Source organism: Lissotriton helveticus, chromosome 11, assembly GCF_964261635.1.
Source record: "Lissotriton helveticus chromosome 11, aLisHel1.1, whole genome shotgun sequence".
Classification (NCBI taxonomy): Eukaryota; Metazoa; Chordata; class Amphibia; order Caudata; family Salamandridae; genus Lissotriton; species Lissotriton helveticus.
Genome location: NC_136072.1, coordinates 783620825 through 783641450, shown reverse-complemented (window position 1 = coordinate 783641450; position 20626 = coordinate 783620825). Strand labels below are relative to the sequence as shown.

At 42.5% G+C, this 20626-nt stretch overlaps 1 protein-coding gene across 1 annotated transcript in view; it reads right to left on the bottom strand.

The window, feature by feature from the left end:
- Window positions 1-20626, bottom strand: part of C11H2orf42 (chromosome 11 C2orf42 homolog) — a 140669-nt gene that overhangs the window by 78987 nt on the left and 41056 nt on the right. The window contains exons 3-4 of the mRNA XM_078666721.1: window positions 8575-8676; window positions 3299-3403 (exon numbers count right to left, since the gene is read on the bottom strand). Coding sequence (XP_078522847.1) covers window positions 3299-3403; window positions 8575-8676 — 207 coding nt within the window. The remainder of the gene's footprint in view (window positions 1-3298; window positions 3404-8574; window positions 8677-20626) is intronic.

The following is a 20626-nucleotide window of genomic DNA, read 5'->3' as shown; positions in this document are numbered from 1 at the left end:
AAGATAAGCTTCACGGCGCGATGTTAGTAAGTGGCCCCAGACGCCGCACAATGGGAATGGTCGAAGTGCCCATCGGCTGTGAGTGCTCTGCACTTCTGCAGCAGCGCTTTAAAGCTTTGCTCGTTTGCCTGCCACCGCGCGACCACCCTTACCCCCCACAACGCTGCCATCTCTCGCTTACCTCTTTACACGAGTCCACACGGCGTCTGCTTCTATTCCCTTTAAACCCATCCAAATAAGTCTGGAAAGTGAAGTAAAATAGGACAGCAGACACCTAGGTGCAGCCGCGGCCTCCCTACTTGGCCCTCCCCCTGCTGACACCAGGGCACCGCACGTTTTGACAAACAGGCGTGGACGGAATTGTAGGAAAGGTGACAGGGCACGTGTACGCTTAAAAGGGCAGTGGGAAGACCCGGTCACCAGGTGTAATATGAAATGGAGGGGCGGGAAACGGAATATGTTCTGAACTGGAGGAGGCGCAACAGCATTGATGTTTTCACTCTGGGGGCGAAGGCGCGTGTCGGAATCCGATGCCGCCATAGAGAATGCTGGGCGCGCGCCCCTCTGCAGGCTCCCCCTGCTTTCCACGAGGGGCGAGCGAGGGCTGGAGGAACCGGTAACCCGAGAGCCACCACAGAGCAACAACAACCTTCGACGCTTATCAGCACCGCACGCCTCTCTGCAGACTCCCCCTGCATTCCAGAGAGGCGCGCGACGCGATCCGGTCTGCCCTGCAATGCTGCGGAGACAAGACCTGGCCGCGCGCACAACGTTATCCTATGGGGAAACGCTGCGCGCGGCCAGGTCTTGTCTCACTTCGGCGTTCTCAGACTGCTGAGACGCCGACTATAGTTCTCCGACGGCTAGCCGAGACCTAAAAAAGTGCACATTACAGCTAACATCACATTTTATAAAGATGGAAAACAAGACAGATTGTAGGTCATTTTCATCTTGATTGAAGCCAAATTGGCGCAGAGGTAACCAGCGAGTGCCTCAAAGCACCCTACCGTGGTATATCTACTGAACAGACAAAGATAATGTACTTCTAACTCGAACCACTGTTGCAAGGATCCTGCTCATACACAGAACTGTGCACAGAGACCCAGGACATCAGTGAATTGTGGTGTACCAGAAACTCACCTTGGTACCTAAAAAAACCCCAACCAGCTAGCATCAGTGTCACATTAGCTCTTCGTCCTAAAGCAAAGTAACCAATGATTAGACAACCTAGAACATTCGACTTAGGACAAGCTCAGGAATGGTGGGAAGTGAGAACACTCTTTCGTTATACTCTCATATCAGTCCACAACAGGAGTAAATAAGACACGGTAAGGTTAAAATATTTATTCTAACGACGTGATCTCAAGTGCAGTATCTTAGCCAACCATAAGCAAACATATGATTAGAAATAATATGGTCAGCATTGTTACAATTCCATAAAATACAAAATGAGAAATCATATTACAATGATGGTGAAAACAGGTCTTATAGCACCTAGTTTTAACACCCTCCCTATATAGGAACTATGTATTATAAACTAAAGAAGGTCTCTTAGGCTTGTTTGGGGGGACCCCATTACCTCTCCGCTCAGTAAGAGTAAATCACATCAGGAACGGCAAAAACTCTCTGCATCTCTGGAAATCGAAAATCTTCCAAGTGTGTGAAATCATGGCAACTGTGCAATAATAAGGGCGGGAAACAGCCTTTATCACGAATTTTTAACCACGACGGTACTAAACCACAAATTTTTTACAACGACCTTTCCTTAACGACTCCTCGATTGAACCACTGCTTACATGAACAACGAAATAAACTTTTGAGTCTCCATGCAGACAAGTTCATTTCATGGTTGCAGCATGCGGTAGCGTCTCCTCTCCCCCCAAGCATATACCATACTGGCAAGTTCATAGATCTTCTATTTCCAGGTTTGGAGCGAGCCAGAAGTGGTTCAAAGCTTGAAAAAGGCAAACAGCTTCAAAGTTTAGGTGTCTTGTTTCTGGCCGGAGGATTCGGTGAGGGAGAGGGACCCACTTTATCAGCAAGGAAGGGGAGGTAGTACATGAAGGGGAAAAAAGTGCAGAGAAGGGAAGATTCACGAATATGAGTTTAAAGAGCATTTATTCACTGCCGTTCCTGGACAATTAGGTAGAAGCTGAAGGCTTTCAGGTAGGCAATTTAAATGTATTGACATAATTATATTATTTTTGGGGAATTTATTAATTAATATTGTAATATAGTTTTAGAAATCGGGTTTCTTAGACATATTTACATATAGGGACAGGATGTAGGGAATTAAGGGGTTAGGGGTTAATGGGTGGAGACTACATTTAATATATTTATTGTTGTTTCAGAGAATTTAAATAATTTTTTTTAAAGGGATCTATATAATTAACCTTTTTTATTTAATTATCATTTATTTTGGCTTTGTCCTTATTTCACTTCTGAAGTTTAATTGCACTCTCAGGGAACATCTGCAGGACTGGCGATACGGTTATTTAATGCACATGGCGACATTTGTTTTTGTGTAACACCAGTGAAGGTGCACACAATCAGACTACATGCCGTTCATTACATGGCAGACAAATAGTATAGACTGTGGCATGCGGAATTCATTATTTGTCATTTTTTAGTTGGTACCAAAACAAGAATTCTTTCGAAATGGTGAAAAAAAAGAAAATATGGTGAGCCAAAGTTGTAAGGCATTCCCAATGTATTCTTTGCTTTTCTTGGGGTTCAAAACGTGTTTTTTTTAAGAACGGAGTGGTATAATCGGGAAACTACCTAACTATGTATATTTTTTGTGGTTCAGGACGTCGTTGTTAAAAATATATGGTTTGGCTTTGTTCGGGTTCAGCATTCGTTGTTTAGGAATTCGTTATTTAGAAAGTAGTGGTTTAGTCATTGAACCAATAAGGGCGCCAGAATCTGTTGGTTCACAGCTGCCAATTGTGTCTAAAAACGTTAGCCGATCATGTCGAACAGCAGCAACTATGTTACGATAACCATGAGGGCTTCAGCACTCACTGTGCAGACTAGGGGCACGATGTAAGTCTAGGGATGTTGTCGAAAACAACCCTTTTCTCATGTGCAGACATTCACGAAGCCTAACTTACAAAAACAGCTATATGCAGTGTCGTGTGCAAAAGCGGCAAAAAGTAAAATGGCGTTTAAACTTCTAATAAGTCATGCTGACATAATATGCATGCAAAGCAAGCCTTAGGCCACACTACACCACCACAATAAGGGTCACATAAGTTATGTAGTGTTCCATGGAATTTTTTTCTGACCCTGAACTTACCATCGAACTGGAAATGAAGAGTCTGATGGATGCGCTCGGTCACACTTGCTAGCCAGTCTTGAAAGGTTAAAAGCACTTGTGATTCATCCATCGCCTGGATACACACTGAAACAAAGAGTAAACTGCCAAATAACTATACAAACCAAGAAAGATGCTGCAATAACGTATAAAGGAAAACACTCCATTAAGCAGGAAGAAAGTATTTTGTGCAAGAACAAGAGTCATTAGGAGAGAAAACTAACTACAGAGGAGTATCAGGATTAAAGAAATAGATGCTCTGAATAGAGTTTGGCTTTAAGGGGAGTAGAGCATGCATCTGCCAGTTTAGTACACTCAACTTCATTGAAGTGTTTAGAAAACTATTTTAAACGATGGCACTTTACTGTACCACTCTTATTCTGGAATACCTGTAGATTTTAGACTATGGTGGTTTGACCTTTGGGCAAAAATACCTTGATCCTAGTCCCCATGACCTACATCGAGCTGCATATCAGAATTACTCCTTCAAACAATATGCACATTTCGCAGATTGTCATTAGAAGTAATCTCCAAATGAGAGAGACAGAGGGGGTTCCTTGAAAGTTACCCAGCAAGTGGGTTAACAACACCCACTAAATAGTTTGTGGGTATTAAACATTTCACAGGTCCTTCTCCAGTTGGGAAATTCACTCTTAAAAAGACAGATTACGTGAAGAAATGGAAAGGTTAAAACCCCATATTTCAGTTAAATGCAGAGGAAGGGCTAGTCAGAGAATACAAGAATTTCTTAGTGGGCAGCAAAATAAAAAAAACTTTTTTACGTTTTCACCATCCACATGCTGGTAGAGGACTATAAATAAAGCAACAAAGTCTCCACTGTGGTATGTGGGACACTAACTATTTGTGTAGATCTACCTCAATCATTAGCAAAGGTTGAAGATGCATACATTATCACATTTTTCATGAATGGGACTCAGTAAAATATGTTGCTATATGTGCATGCATGGTTGATTTATTAACCATACAATCTAGGACCCATCAGGTTTGGGTTATTAAAATCATATGTCGGCAATATGTTGATGAAAAGTAGTAGTCATAGAACTAGAAGTCGCTTAAGGTTTGTTAAGTTTAACTTTGGAAAAGAAACCTGTTTGAAAGAAAGAAGATCCAACCTTAGGAAGAGCCAGGATTTAATTAAATGGAGGGGCAGAGGGGCACGGGGCAGAGAGGCACGGGGCAGAGAGGCATGGAGCATCAGTGTTATGCAGTGGAGTAGAGTGGCATACTGTGGCAGAGTGCAGTGGCATGTCATGCAGTAGAATTAAGTAGCAGTGGAGCTGCAAGTAGCTTGGTGGAGTGGCATGTCAAAGTGGCATGTGTAGGAAGCTGGAATTTTGTTGCAGTTGTCCCACCACTTTTTGCCCCCGATTAGAACTACTAGGTGCTGGTTTTCGACTGACAGACTGACAGTGCACTGGAGTCTCGCAAACCAGGTGCCAGTGCTCATTCCCTAAAACAAGGTAAAGTCTACTTGTTCACCGAATTGGCAAGGACTTTAGCACCCCTTTAAGTCCGTGGCAAATTGTACCCCTGGTACCTAGGTCATGGGTACTAAAGAGGGTCCCTAAGGGTTACAGCATGTACTATGCCACCCTAAGAGACCCCCATACAAATTGCATGCAGAACTGTGTGACCTGGTGCACACAGTGTGTGAAAACACGACATGGCACACTCACTGTGTGACATGCCAAAGTCACTGCATATAATATGTGTAATTTATATTCAAAAGAGAATGAACCACGTATCTTGAAAAAGCCAGTGTCTATAAGTGTTGTACAAAAGCCCTCTTACACTCCAACCCATGGGCAGCAGCATATCTTGGTTCTCCGCTTGAGAAGGCTAGGTGATTGGTTTTATCATTGGGTCCTTTTCCGCCAGAGTTTCCCGTTCTCCAGGCAGTCAACCTTCCTCCACCTGGAGGGAGACCATCTGGTTTTTTGACGGTCGTGATTTCGATAGTGTTAGCGGAAAAAAGTGATCAATTAAAAGTACCTCCTATACAGTACTTGTTTTATTCGTCAGGATGAGGTAAGATTAAAAACAGTGTGTGGTGATCGGGTGGATGTGTGAATGGTCCACCGCACCTACATAACGATGATTTCAGTGGTCGACATGTTTCAGTCCATGGGTGTCTCTAAAGATCGGTGTACTTTCATCAGGACCTTAGTCATAGCGATAACGTGATAGATTTGCTTTGACACATTGGATAAGTTAATGTCACTTAACCATCTTCATCATTAATTCATGTAATCAACCGGTTTAAAGGTTATGGTTCTACCTATAACTTTATTATAGGTTATGGTTCTACCTATAACTTTATGGGAGTTTAATTAAACTTCATCAAGTGCGGCGGGAGCTCTGGAATGCCACTTGCATGTCCTTGTTGTAGCTTCTTACCGCGACTCGGAGCTACAACAAGGACAAGCAAGTAGTCAAATCCATAATCATAGTAGCTGCTCAGTTAATCTGCCTATTGTTTATTTTAGTGATTTGAATAGTTCATAACTCGCCTATGTGGTCTGGACTGATAGTCATTTCCTCTTTTTTTCCTTATTTGCCCCCCCCCCCAACCCCCACTACCTAATTTATAATCTCTCTTACCTTTCAGCATGACCTAGATCCCTAGAAGCTAGCATACAACTATTTCCGGAAAACAACAAATCCTTAAAATAACGGTCAGTTGATAGCTCCTCTTTAGGAAGGATATTAAAATATGCAGTATTTGTCTACAATCTGATTTGTCCTTGGTTAGGGTAGGAAAGGGGCTTCACCAAGGCAAATGCTGCATGGTGCTGGCTGTGCAGGTGTTACAGAAGTCACAACCTTCATAGCAGACTATGGCACAAACAGAGTCTTAGCTAAACACCTGGGGAACCTTTGTCGGTATGTTGAAGGCAATGGAGGGATGTCTAGAGGAAAACAAAACTCCAAATATTAGATTTGAAATTATTTCTAGAGTGTGGAAGGAAACCGGTAACTCCCTCAGTGCAATAGCTCCTTTTGATTTTGGGAGATCTATGAGATGACTACCCCTACAATTTGTAAGCAGCTGATGTGGCCTTAATGACTCCTTTAATTGTAGACTGAAAAGGTCATAGCCTAACAACATATGCAGTTTTCTGATTTGGTGCAATTCTTACTGGAGGAGGGTCCATAAGCAAGCACCAATTCACTTCCTTAAATGTACAACATTTGAAAGGGTTACCTCTTTTAATACGGAAGATAGATAACATTTTATCAGGAGAGGACAATGTTTTGAGCAGAAAAAACAGACACACAGTTTGAACATTTGAAACCCAGCGGAAAATAATTCAGGTAAGTATCCTGGGGCGATTTACATGAAACAGATCACCTAAATATGAGGAAGCACAGTTAGTGCAAGGAACTGAAAGTACTTCACTAATCATGGTTCTAGCCTTTGTCGAAAAATGAACGTCTTGGTAAATCAACGGACTACCGATGAATAATAACAAAAACAACTATTTTCATTTATTATTTATTTATTTTTTGTTACAGAATAGTAGTATTTAGCAGTTTCAGCCTCCTCCTTTAACAGGGACCCACGACACACCAAACACTCCACGGACCATGGGCACAGGGTGCCACCACATCAGGTGGATCTATAGGGATATTCGAGAGCTCACAGCCACCCCACTCACCCAACCTAGGCTGAAATGGGAGGAGGGATTTGGGCGAGCATTGAACGACAAAGAATGGCAGATTTCATTAGAACACCACGAGAAAGTGTCACGTAGCCAGTGCTTTAAAACGGACGCTAGCGAAACTCCAGCGTTTTTATCCTATGACAATTCCAATGCCCAAGTTGCCATCTCCCCCAATGCAACATTCCGACACATGTTCTGAAACTGACCCACCCTGCAACTCTACTGGGCGAAAATACACAACGTAATACAAGAAATCACACGTCTCATGGGTCTCAACACATGGGAATCTCCAGGTGTAGGAAAGATAGAAAGGTGGCAAAAAGCTTGCATCGCTGACCCTCCTTCTGGCAAAGTGATGCATCGCAATGCACTGGCGTGCACCTACTGGGCCTCCACTAGAGGCCTGTAGAGGAGCTGTAATTAAATAGGGCACGGCAGAAGAAGAAGACGCAATTAGACTTGAGAAGGCACGCGGGACACAGCGTCACCACCACATCTCCAACATTTCAAAAAAAAAAAAAAAAAAAAGACACCAACCCAATTGCCCAGGAAATCACCTACAACAACAGGACTTTTGGACCCAGCCCACTCAATCATACCCACACATGAGCGCCCCCCACCTGCCCCTCCCCCCGGCCTCTCTCACAGGGATACAACACTGATTTGCCCTGCGAAATGGTACACCTCCTCAGCACCACTTTAACAAACCTGCGCGCAGTGTAGTAAGACACACAAAAGAAAGACACACAGACGGCCGCCCTACACCCTTCTCCCAACCACCTACCCCAGTTTAATCCCCCAGATGGGTAATCGAAACCACATCTCCTACCCAAAGAAGACAGGCCCAACGATTAAGCCTTAGAACCAAAGGCAGCAAATACAGTCCCAACACATTTCCATCGCGACCACACAACAGATAACCCAACCAAACAAAAACCAAGATGGTCACATTCCAGAGTTGTAATGTAATTCACTGTCCGCTATTTGTATATGATAATGCTGTTGAATATAATGTGCAAAATGGAAAACTCAATAAAATGGTTTAAGAAAAATAAACAAACAAGAGTGAAGTCACAAAAGGTACCAATGCGCATTCTTCCAATTATCGGACCACAACAAACCGCTGTCAGTATAGCACAACAAGTCCATCACTGTAACAAAGAATGATTCGTTGAAGGAGGCTTGAGGCCCAGCATTCTAGGGCTACAGTATCCATGTTTAAGGATGTACTTTATGAGTGGCTGTTGCTACCTTACATTGCGTTTTTTTATCTCCATCAATGTGAAGTATATAGAGGTTACAAGAAATTCCTTTCTGGCCCACCAACTCTCCCTCTCTTAAAAGGTCATGTCAAATAAAAAGAATTTCCTTTTGTTCTAAGTGCGGTGTGAAAATGATAAAAACCGATGGCTACTATGGCTTCTGGGCTACACAGGAGAAAATACCCTCACCGTAAGATCCAATGGTAAAAGAACATCATGGCTAGATAACGGATAAATCAGGAAATAAAGTAGAACCAAGCATGGCAAAACAGAACCATTCAACCAATAAAAGGAACCAAAAATGCCTTACTTTGTCTTTTCAAAGTCGGAGCAGCAGCAGGCTTTTTTGGAGTACTTTTTTTTACATTGTTCACCGTTTCTTGGGTGAGCATTGGACTGTCCACTTGGGCACCTGGAAAGAAAATAGCGACTATAAGTCAAAACTGCCTCAGCTCCTTCTATTATATATCTGTGCACAAGCCTAAAATTGCATTACTACATTATACGCCTAGCTAGCATTCCATGCAACTGTCATTTATACTTCGTAACGTGAGAGGGGGTGCAAGTGACATTCCCTCCCATCTACTTTGAATAATGGATGCATCCCAAATTATAAAGGTCCTTCTTTTTCTTAGAGGTGGGAATTGCACACTCGCCCTCCTGTGTCACGTACCCAGGAAGGCAAACGAGTAGGGCCTGGATAAGCAGCAAATTAGTACTTTATTTTCTCTTCTCGAAACACAATTTGGGTACTATCATTTGAACTGGGGACCATCTCTCAAAAATATACTTGTTAAGTTTAATTCCATCCCCTCTCCAGTATACTTAAGTAGAACAATCCTTACAGCCCTATATCCAGAAGGAGGTGCCCCAATTTGAGTTGTGTCAAATATTTGAAAAATGGGGCAATCTACTCTAATTTGAAGTACATTAAACAAGATCACATTTTGCACCGAGGTAGACCATTCCAAACATTTAATAGACAACAAAATATATAAAGCAGCAGCCAAACTTTCAAAAACTGGGTTGTGAATAGAGTAGGGAAGAAAATGTATCGAACAATCATTTAATCACAGGAGACTTTAATTTATGGAGGCACAGATGAAAAACTGGTATAGGCATTTATGACAACTTAGAATTTGAAATAAATAGAGAAAGAACATTAAGAAGCTGGCTGTTTATATGCAACAAAAGTATTACTGGTAATCACAGACTCTGGTCCAGAAAGAACCTAAAAAGACAGGAAGCAATAATAAAAAAAAGATTTTGTACTTCTACTATTCCTGTAGAAACATTTAGGCGAGTGAATATTTTGTATGCAGAGAAGTCAGATCTACAGGTTGTTTGGGGGTCGGGTTGGTTGTGTGTGTGTGTGTGTATGTATGTGTCAAATAAATTACAACAAGAAAGGTATGTTAACATTCAAATACTCATAATCGACATATATGCTCAAGAATAAGTCATCCTAAGCCTAACTCCATGTGCATAGATCGGTATTGCAGTCAAGATATCCTATAAATGATAATAGTGCTTATATCTTCCACCAGAAAATCTGTATTTAATTCACTTATTAAATGATTACCTTTTAACGAACATCTTTCGGGTGTTGGGTAGTTTGCTCGGTTAAGCCAGTGAGCCACTTACACAGCACACAAACTAGAAGGTCTCTTTAAGATGCCAAACAATTTCTGGGACTTAAATAGGAGGAGGTAATCATATAGAAAACATGACCTTTTATATTCTTGGGGAAAGTGTTCATATTTTCAAAAAAGTTGAGATAATTGGGAAGGTTGTTCCAGAATCTTGCTGCTTATACACAGAAAGTGTTCTCAGCCTAAAGTTTCCAGCAAACAGGAATGTATATGCCACCTTTAGAGACTGAATGGAGTTTGTAAGTGGGCAGGGAAATTTTCCTAAAAAAAGTAATGAGATGGAAAATTGTTAATACATATGGGAGTAAAAACTATAATCTGCTATAGGTAGCCAATGAAGATCATCCAGGGTGAATTAGCTGAACCCTTCTCCACAGATGAAAGAACCTAATTGTCTCTGTACATCGCTCAGTGTCAGGCTATTAATGAGTTCAGTTGTATTTACACGAGACACACCTCTAACATACCACCTGAGATTAGAATAAACCAAACGGAGGGCCCGATTTAGAGTTAGTCAGATGGGTAACTAAATCACAGACATGATGGTTAGCCCTTCCACCTGAGTTCAAGTGCATAATATCCTGTAGCACTTGTAGTAAGGCAGACAGAATGTGTGCCCTAGAGTACCGTGTCTGCCAAAATTATAAATCAAGCCCGTAGAATCCTAAAGAGGGTGAAAATAAAAGCAACATTTGGGAGACAGAGGTTGAGCAGCACACTACAAGACACCCAGCAGTTTACTAAAGCACTATGCATTAGTATCAAAGGACAAATCATCATGATGTGCTTGATGAACTCCATTATGAGCCCGGATTGAAGCATACAAGGGGGACTGTAGAGATTAAAGAACATTGTGTATGAAAGATTTGAAAAGTAGCCATTTCAACTGTAGCAAAGGGAGTGGCTGTATTCGGAAAAAAAACCTGAAATACAAAGATTCCAAATCACTTTCAAATAACTAGAAACATGCTTCTATGGACTTCAACTTTTCAATTATTATACAGTTGGAACTCCAATAATACTTCAATTTCTTGGCAATGGACAGGTGAGTTGGGGGGGAGGTTATCCAATTTGGATCTTATAAGGTTAAGTTGACTGGTTATGCTTATTTGAAAAAGCAATGAAAGCTTACTATTAGGAAGTATGGCACATCACCAAACATTTCTACAAACGGGTCTAAAGGCTGAAACTAAGCTGTGGGAATGACAAATCAAAGTCACAAAAATATGTTTTATGAGGCACAGAATGGGGTGTTGCTGAGTGTATTCCTTTGATTGGGACAGGATGGTATAAATGAGAAATAATACAATTTAAAACTCAAAGTGAGGATTTTCAATCGGCAGATGAGTTGAAGGGAAAGTAAAGAGGATTGCTGGACTGAGTTTTATGGCAATACAAAAGATGCATATAGATGAAGGGTTGTCTGTACTTTCACGTGGAGTGGAATATTGAGACTCAAATAAGATGCACGCTTCAATTAACAGAATCCTTCATAGGAGTTCACTAGCAAAATGAAGGAGAGCACAGACTCAACATTTAGAAATCAGACATACAAATCTAAAGGGAAAACTCAACCAACGAAGGAGATCTAGAAAAAAGATGCCATTACATTTTTCACAGCAAACCCTAGGAGGAAGGACTGTACTTTTCTGTATGAGACAAAATATACCTGGGTTGAAATGAACTGTCGAGACAGCAAGTGGACAAAATCAAGTATTGGTGTTTCTCTGCCCTATTACACAAGTAAGACCAAAATAGTTAAAAATGTGGGCAACATGGGGTACTTTTCCTTCTTTTATAATAGAGCAGTCTACATTCTAGTACCACTTGAGTATTCTGGTGGTTTTAATTTGAAGAAAAATGCAAGATTGGAATTAGTTTGTGGCCTGTTTGGCCTTTGCTTTTCACACACAAAAAGGCCCATTTGCAAAATATGGAAATCGTTTCACTTAGGTTTGCAAGTGCCACTCTACGCCAACATCCAGGGTGACCAGACGATGGGCAAGTTGCCAGGACTACTCTACAGCCCTCAATGACACACCCCTGACTCACTTTAATATCACTTCATATCTATATCTGAAGGAAAAAAAGGTTGAGTCTGCCTGAGATGGCATGGTGGCCAAAAAAATAAAACCACAAAGACAAGTAACTGGTTTTAGGTGATATGGGGTACTTCCATGACGCTGGAGTCTCTTACAAGAATTTTTTATATACTTTACCAGGAACCCTCAACCTTTCTATACAGATTCTGATGAGACGTATTATTAGTTTATGGATCTTTTCTTTTGAAGACAACTAATGGGTAGCCTAGCTATAGCCCTGAAGAAGTCTGTGGTCGATACCACTATAGACGAAACACGTGTTGGCGGCTAGACTGTTTTGAGAAGATCTATATTTGAATAAATGAAGAGACGAAGACTACTCTACTTGTGATTGAATTGACAAACTTTATGTGTTGCTCTTAGCTCAGGATATATTTTGGTTTTAACATAAAAAATAGCCCAACACTGCTCTCCTTCAGACAAGCACTAAAAACGTGGCTCTTCGCTAACTAAATCTCCACTTCTACCATTCTTTTGGCTTCTTACTGCTCAGCACCTAGACGCTCCCGGACGTTCGTGTGCTATATAAATTCGCAAATCAAGGAACCGCAGCACTGATATCAGTGTCAGTCTGTTCAACATGGGAAGATATTGTTTTCTCAACGACAGTCGAAGAAGAGATGATAAAGTAAATGGGACACCCAATAATAGACAATAGCGGCACGGATATATGGCAAGGGGCTACGCACAGATATGAACATGCGCAAAGCCATGAAGCATGCCGATTAGGCACAATCAAATAAGCACATGTGTCCCGCAACAGCATGCTCCTCAACGTGAAGAGCTTTACGGCTTATCAAAGACAATATGTAAGCACTACAGAAATGTAATTACAGTACATACCTTCTTCACCCTGTCCCCTCTGTGCATACACAGTCTTAAAGGTTTGCTACTTTTCCTTATATTTTCAATGACATCATAAGACAATCCCATCAAAAGGGATGAAAGATAAAACAAGCGCTGTGTCCCTTGAAAACAAGCCTGAGACATGCTTGTGTTGCCAAAAGAAGCCTAAAACACACCCAACACATAAGGAAAACGAGTTGTTAAAAAAAGAATACACTCAACGGGAGTAGATAGAAACAAGCACATTTATCAGCTTTAACGTATAATTTAAAAACAAGCATTGGAAATGCAATAGGTCTCGCATTAGAAAAGTGTGAGTTATTGGTCTTGTAAATGTAATAATTTTTAAATTTTTGTTTATGTTTTTATAATTTCAAATGCATTAATTTTGTTATTATAAATGGGACTTTTTTTAGAAATTGCAAATGTGACACCTATAGCATTATTAAATATACATGATTAGTATTTACCTAACGTACATGTATTGATATGACAAATTGTAATGGGTTTTATTTTTTATAAATAATTAATAATTACATAATAATTTCACTAATTTATAATGGCACTAGCTTATTTTTTTTGTGATAATGTGTAGCGTATTATAATATTTGTAAAAATGAAGATTAAAAGTGTAATAAACATTTTTTTGTTTCTACTTTTTGTAATAAATCTTTAAACATTGATACATTTAATTTTTGCTGAGAACTGGGACTTAAAAAAGGAAGTGCTGGAATAGATTTTCAGATTATGACGGGTGAAGAGAGGCAAGCATGTAATTATAGAAGGTGTTAGAGTGAGTGAGTGTCATCACATGCCCACACTTTGCCACGTACTTCACCAAATACACAAGTCACAGTCATGAGCCACATACTCTATCATATTCCAATAAACGCACACTTTAAAATGCACATGCGACCAAGATGTACATCATTACATGCACAAGTCCGTCAGAACATAGCATAACACACACAAAATACTGCCACAGATGTCATTTCGAATATGTCACACTGCCATGTAACAACTACATGCACGAGTTACCACAATAACAATATCACATGCACACATCACACCATAAGGAAAAAAAAATATGTTGCACTGCTGTAACCCAGGCAAAGTAAGCTGTGGCATTTTATGGGTTCTTAAGGGGGAATCGGGGAGGAGATAGTGGAAGGGAAAGAGAGGAAGAATGAAGTGGGTGGGCGGGGAGACAGTATAGGGGAAGGTAGACGGGAAAGAGAGGTAAGAGTAGCAAGAGAGAACAAGGGAGAGTGAGGGTGAAAGAGGAAGTGGAGGAGCAAGAACGAGCGGCCGAAACTAATTGAAAACGTGCTGGGAGGAGAGATGGGGGGTCTGGAGGCCTCGGAGCATGAGTGTGCGGGTTGGGGGAGGGGGAGCACAGAGAGGGGGGAGGAAACATGCTGTGGGAGCCTAATCATTACCGTGGTCGGTTGTTTAACAAGAATAAAGAAAGAAGGAAAAAACAATGACTCGTCTTTTACCAAGAGCCGGGCGGCCTTACCACGCAGCTTCATGGTTTGTTCGCCCTAACCAAAAACACACGTTCAGGAGCTTCGGATTAGACACAGAGCTGGTAACGCTAGCTAAGCTGCTGGCTCTACTCAACGGAGTGTGTGGAGAGCTGTGACGTGTCTGCAAGTTATAGAAACCGGCCGCGCAATTTGTTTCTTTCCATTGACTTCAAAAGTCACATTTGTTCGACGGAGATGTTATTTTTGGACGTCTGGGGGTGATAGGAAACAAGCAGTGCTTTAGCTAAGTAACTCCTCGCTGAGTAACATCTGATTGGAACATTGACCAAATAACCTGGGCCTATGATTTCTTTTTTCGAAAAATACACAAAAGAAAAAATGTTTAAGTGCCTGCAAGTAGTTTGCTGAGGAGTGGGTGGGAGGAGGCAACGCAACATGGGAAAGGAGCAGAGGGGAAAAGCATCACACACACACACACACACACACACGAGAGAACAAGGGAGTGCGAGCAAACGAGCAAGAGTCACAGCAATCTTAAAACAAGCATTGGCAATATGAAATAATAACAAGCCTTTCACCGTAACACGGCGGGCATGCAAATGCTGGTGGAAAGCCAAAGCGGGAGGGAGAAGTTCACTGAAGAGCAAAGCCGCCATTGCTAATCAAAAAAAGCTCTCGGCATTGCGTGGCGGGAGGGGGCGGGGGGAACGTCGAGGGCAGGCAGGATGACTCAGGGGAGGGGGCGGAGCGGGGCAGAGCGGCATGTAGGTGTGAAGAAGCCGGGCCTTTGAAGTGAAGCTAAGCTTCACTTCAAAGGTGTCGGAGGAATGCGGGCGGCTGTGCACGCGCTTTTAAGCTCAATGCACATGCGCATTGAGCTTAAAAGTCACGGGCACTGCAAGGAATCGCCACGATTCCTTGCAAGTTAGATAAAGTGTGGATGAGCCCCTATAGTCTCGCTTGCTCGATGCGCATCGACAGGCGAGACCTAACAAGGGTGCAGTAAGGGGCAAGGGGAGGGGGGGGGGGCGGGGAGTCCTAAGAGTCTTGTGGGCTTTAGAACAGTGCCCAGAGCTCAGAATCAGCAGAGGTGAGGTGCACAGACGGAGGGGTGGGGAATCAGCAGCACCGCATGGGCTGCAGGAGAAGAGACCGGCAAGCAGGAGGGAGGAGGAGGCTGCTGCAGCCGAGGAGAGGGAGAGAGTGAGCCATCGCATATGATAAGAGCAGCTGTTCAGAATTAGGACGGATGAGGCAGCTGCAGCCAGAGGAGAGGGAGCAAGTGTGGGCGCAGATGAGTTCCTGAGCCTAAAGCAGCAAAAAAAAAAAAAAAAAAATGCACAGAGTGCTCAGAAAGTAATAAATTACATGACAAGTAAGAGCACACGTAACAGGGGCAGTCCTCATGGGAGAATAAAAGTAGGAAAGGAGGGACTACTAAGCATATCAACCAAATAAGACGACCAGCCATTTACGAAGGACAGTCAAAGGAGCCAATTAGAAAGATGGGCAGTGCCGAAAACCCATATTCTAGGGGGCGCGGCTTGCGCCCGACGACGATGGTAGCCGCTCCGTGACTCTCCTGCGGTGGCGGGGTTTTGAGCGAAGCGGACGGCGCTTACATCGCACCTCATCGCCTTTGGAATGTAGGAGTGACTCTGACGCCTCCTACCATCAGCGGACATCGTTTCTGGGGCACCTGTTACTGTTGACGGTGGTTTTCTGCTCTCTTCTTCTGAGGCGCGGCTCTGGAGAGTTGCGGCTACCATTTTGTGCAATTTCCCAAACGCTGCAGACGGAAGTTTCTCCTAGTGGCGCCCGGTGCCTCAGTGTTTACATTAATGCGCAGATGACCTTAGCAGCCTCAAACATCCTCCTTTAAGGTACTTTTTAAATGATTTGAGTGTGGACCACGGGAGATTTTGTGCCCTTCACAGCCTAAACGCCGGCATTTTGAGCATCACCCTCAGCAGCTTCGCTGCCTCAGGCGTTTTTTCCTCACTCCTACTCCAATTCAACCATTTTTGCCTTACAATTGACTTATTTTAACCCTACAATGTCTTTGGCTTGGAACCACAATGACTTATGAGGTCAATTGCCAGCATTAATGCCACCTTATTGCTCCTCAGTTACTCCTTATGTTCCCATGGATTTACCTCGCATTTTATAACGGCTTAGGAGTACATATGTTCAATTGTTGCTCTTTTTGATGCGTATTAGCTGCCTCTCACGTATTTACATGAATTGAGCCGCTATTTCAGGTGTGAATTTGTTTTTTACCTGTAAGCTGACGCAATAATTATTTCTAGCTTTTTGCGAAATTGTATTACTATTCTATTGTATCAGCCTGTTGACATCATTGGGTATGTTTTCTATGTATTTATATGCATTACAAGTCTAGTTCATTGATGTTTCAACGTCTGGAATTTCCTGGTGTACTATCCTGTGGAAACATTTTCCTCTAAGTATATGGGACGTTTATCTAAGGTTCTTCAATTGCCTAAACCGGCGCCACGCAAATTTCTCATACGCACTAGCTCTCGCTTTGACTGCATTTCCATGGAGGTCTCGGACGCCTCTTCATCTAAAGGTGCCTCAGCGCCCCAGTCTACCTATAGCTCTGTTGTTTCTAAGGCTTCTACGAAACGAATGAAGAAGGATCCCCCCTCTCCACCTAAACAGTCTACATCCGTGACAATGGATCTTTTGCTTGAAGAGATACGGGCTTTACGACCATTTATGGAGGAAACCAAATCCACTCTACAATTGCTCTCCGAGAAGTGGTCTACCATTGACCAACGTGTTACTGTGTTGGAACAAACTGTTGAGTCTTTCTCCTCTTCCGCTTCTAAGGTGGATTCTATTTCTTCACAAGTCTCCGTACTTCATAAGCAGATTGAAAATTTGGAAAACAGAAATAGGAGAAATAACCTTCGCATTTATGGCCTTGCGGAGGGAACGGAAGGCTCCGATCCACTTGCCTTCTTTAAAACATTTCTCCCAACTCTTCTTAAGCTGCCTGAAAGTACAAACCTAAATATTCAAAGAGCACATCGACTAGGATCACTGTCACGTCCATTGTCTTCCTCTTCGTCACATAAACCGAGAGGAATGATCTTGTACTTGGAGTATACTGACTTACTAATGGTGTTGTCTGCAGCGAGAGCCATGGGTCGCATTATGTGGTCAGGCAAATCTTTGTTTTTTTCTCAAGATTACGCTAAGTCAACGGCAGATAGGCGTAAGGAATTTTTGTCCTGGAGACCGCAGTTGCGCTCAAATGCAAGATATGGCCTTTTCCATCCTTGTTTGTTCAAAGTGACTATTAATGACAAAACAAGGACCTATGAGGATCCAGTAAAGTTGAAGAGTTTTCTCTACTCCTTTCATGCTGATACCATGGAAACTGCTCCATCAACGAGTTCCAAATAGCTACCGTGGACTGTGTTCAATTAGTTATGCGATTTAATTCCTTCTTTTTCTTTTCCTTTGAAGTACTCATCAATGTATTTATATTGCGTTAGTTCATTAAGGTGTATCCAATGTTTATTCTGCATTGTTACTCTCTATTGTGGTATTTAACTTTCTTTTTTTTTTGCTTAAACAGATGTTTGTGCGTATTACCTTCCTACCTCCTCTTCTCCAAGTCCGTTCTTTTCGCTCTCTATCCCGCCTTCCCTCGTGGGTCCTGGATGTGTCATTGTTCGGTGTGGCCTTCCATCCCTCCATTTCACGTATGTTTTGGATCTTATGCAAGTTTCTTTCTTTTATCATCTTTTTTCTCCCTTTTATCTTTCCTTTCTCTTTTCTCATGTATCTTTTTAACTCATGTATTTTCTTCACCTTACGTTTCCCTCTTTTTTCAGCGCTTGTTCTTCATTCTCTTTTGTCTTATCTCTTTTGTATTGCTTTTTTATTCCTTGCTCAGTTGGTTGGTTACTTATTATCCCTTGTTTGCTTTAGGATGTTCTACTTATTGGAATGTTTTCTACTGGTGCAATTTTTTTCTATGACTGTAAAAATTCTCATGGAATGTCAGAGGTTTACATTCGCCTATTAAGCGCCAAAGAGCCATGACGCATTTAGCTAAGTTAGATACAGACATTGCTTGTTTACAAGAATCTCATTTATCGGATGTTGAATCTGCTAAGTTAAAGAGGGGCTGGGTGGGCGAGGTTCTCTTCTCCCCAGGTGATGGTAAGCGCAATGTAGTCGCTATTCTTTTTTGTAAATTCCTACCCATTAAAATTTTGTCTCATTGTCACGATCAGTTAGGTGGTGGCTGTTTGTTCACTTTCTGATTGACAACCTCCCGGTTTCCTTATTGAATGTTTATGCTCCGACAGTGGGTGACCTTTCCTTTTGGACGTCCCTTTCCGAACAAATTACACAGTTTCATGACGAAAATTTTATTCTTGCAGGTGACTGCAATAAAGTTTTTGCCTGCTTTTTGAATCATCACTTATCAAGCCCTTTCACACCCCATATATCTCACAAATCCTTCTTACATACCATAAAACAACATAAACTCATTGATGCCTGGAGACTTTGCAATACCATGATGAGGGAGTACTCCTTCTACACAGACACATCACACTCAATCTCGTCTAGATTACATTTTTGTATCACACTCAATCAATCAATCAATCAGGTCATTTATAGAGCGCACTACTCACCCGTAGGGTCTCAAGGCGCTGGGAGGGGGGGGTGCCGCTACTGCTCGAACAGCCAGGTCTTGAGCTTCTTCCTGAAGGAGAGGTGGTCCTGGGTCAGGCGCAGGTTCGTCGGGAGTGAGTTCCAGGTCTTGGCGGCCAGGTAGGAGAAGGACCTTCCTCCTGTTGTCGCTCTTCGGATGCGGGGGACGGCGGCGAGGGCGTGGTTGGTTGATCTGAGGAGGCGCTTGGGAGTGTAGAAGTTGATCCGGTTGTTGAGGTAGCTCGGGCCTTGGTCGTGTAGGGCTTTGTGTGCGTGGGTGAGGAGACGGAAGGTGATTCTCTTGTTGACCGGGAGCCAGTGCAGATCTCTCAGGTGTCCGGAGATGTGGCTGCGTCGGGGGATGTCGAGGATGAGTCTGGCCGAGGCGTTCTGGATCCGCTGGAGTCTCTTCTGGAGCTTGGCGGTGGTTCCGGCGTAGAGGGCGTTGCCGTAGTCCAGTCGGCTGGTGACGAGGGCCTGGGTGACCGTCTGCCGCGTCTCGGTGGGGATCCATCGGAAGATCTTGCGTAGCATGCGCAGGATGTTGAAGCAAGATGAGGAGACGGCGTTGACTTGTCTGGTCATGGAGAGGGAGGAGTCCAGGATGAAGCCCAGGTTGCGTGCGTGGTCCGTCGGTTTGGGTGCGGTGCCCAGGGCGGGGGGCCACCAGGAGTCGTCCCAGGCGGAGGGCGAGGATCCCAGGATGAGGACCTCCGTCTTGTCAGAGTTCAGTTTCAGGCGGCTGGTCGTCATCCATTCGGCTACATCTCTCATCCCTTCGTGCAGGTTGGCTCTCTCAATCACTCGTTAGATCAGATATTGGTTCTATTTTGATATCTGATCATGCTCCTGTCACTGTGCATCTTGATGTTCTAAATAAACCTAATTCTCCCCGTAAGTGGCGTTTTAATAAGGCTCTTCTTGATCCTGCTTTTTCTTCCTCTTTTACTTCGTTTTTTAATGAATATTTCATTCTAAACCAAACTGAAGATCTGGCTTTTCATACAATTTGGGACGCCTTCAAGGCCTCTGCCAGGGACTTCATTATCCGCTTTGCTTCTAATAAACGTAAAAAAGTGAGCCAAAAAACTACTGCTCTTCTTTCCAAAATTAAAAGCACTGGAACATGTTTATTATTCTTCCAAATCAAAGGAGTGTCTGTCTGAACTTCTAAAAATGAAATTTCAGTTTAATCAAGACACCACTAATAATGCTTCTAATTATTTATTAAAGTCAAGTGCGAAATTTTATGGCGGTCGAAATAAGGCCGGAAATTGCTAGCCAATTATTTAAAAACTAAACAGAATAAACTTACTATAGAATCTGTTTTCAGCCCTGATAATTCATTAAAATTCAAGGATGAAGATATTTTGAATGAATTCCCTAACTTTTATCAAACATTATATACATCTGACACTTTACCATCTGCACTTTCTATTTCTCACTTTCTCTACGAGATTCATTCTTCCTCAGTCACTTCTGGATCTCTCCTCCTTAGAACTTGACATTACTCAGAAAGAACTTCATGATGCTCTCCGCTACACACCCTTATTCTTTCTTTTTCGCAATCTGAATGT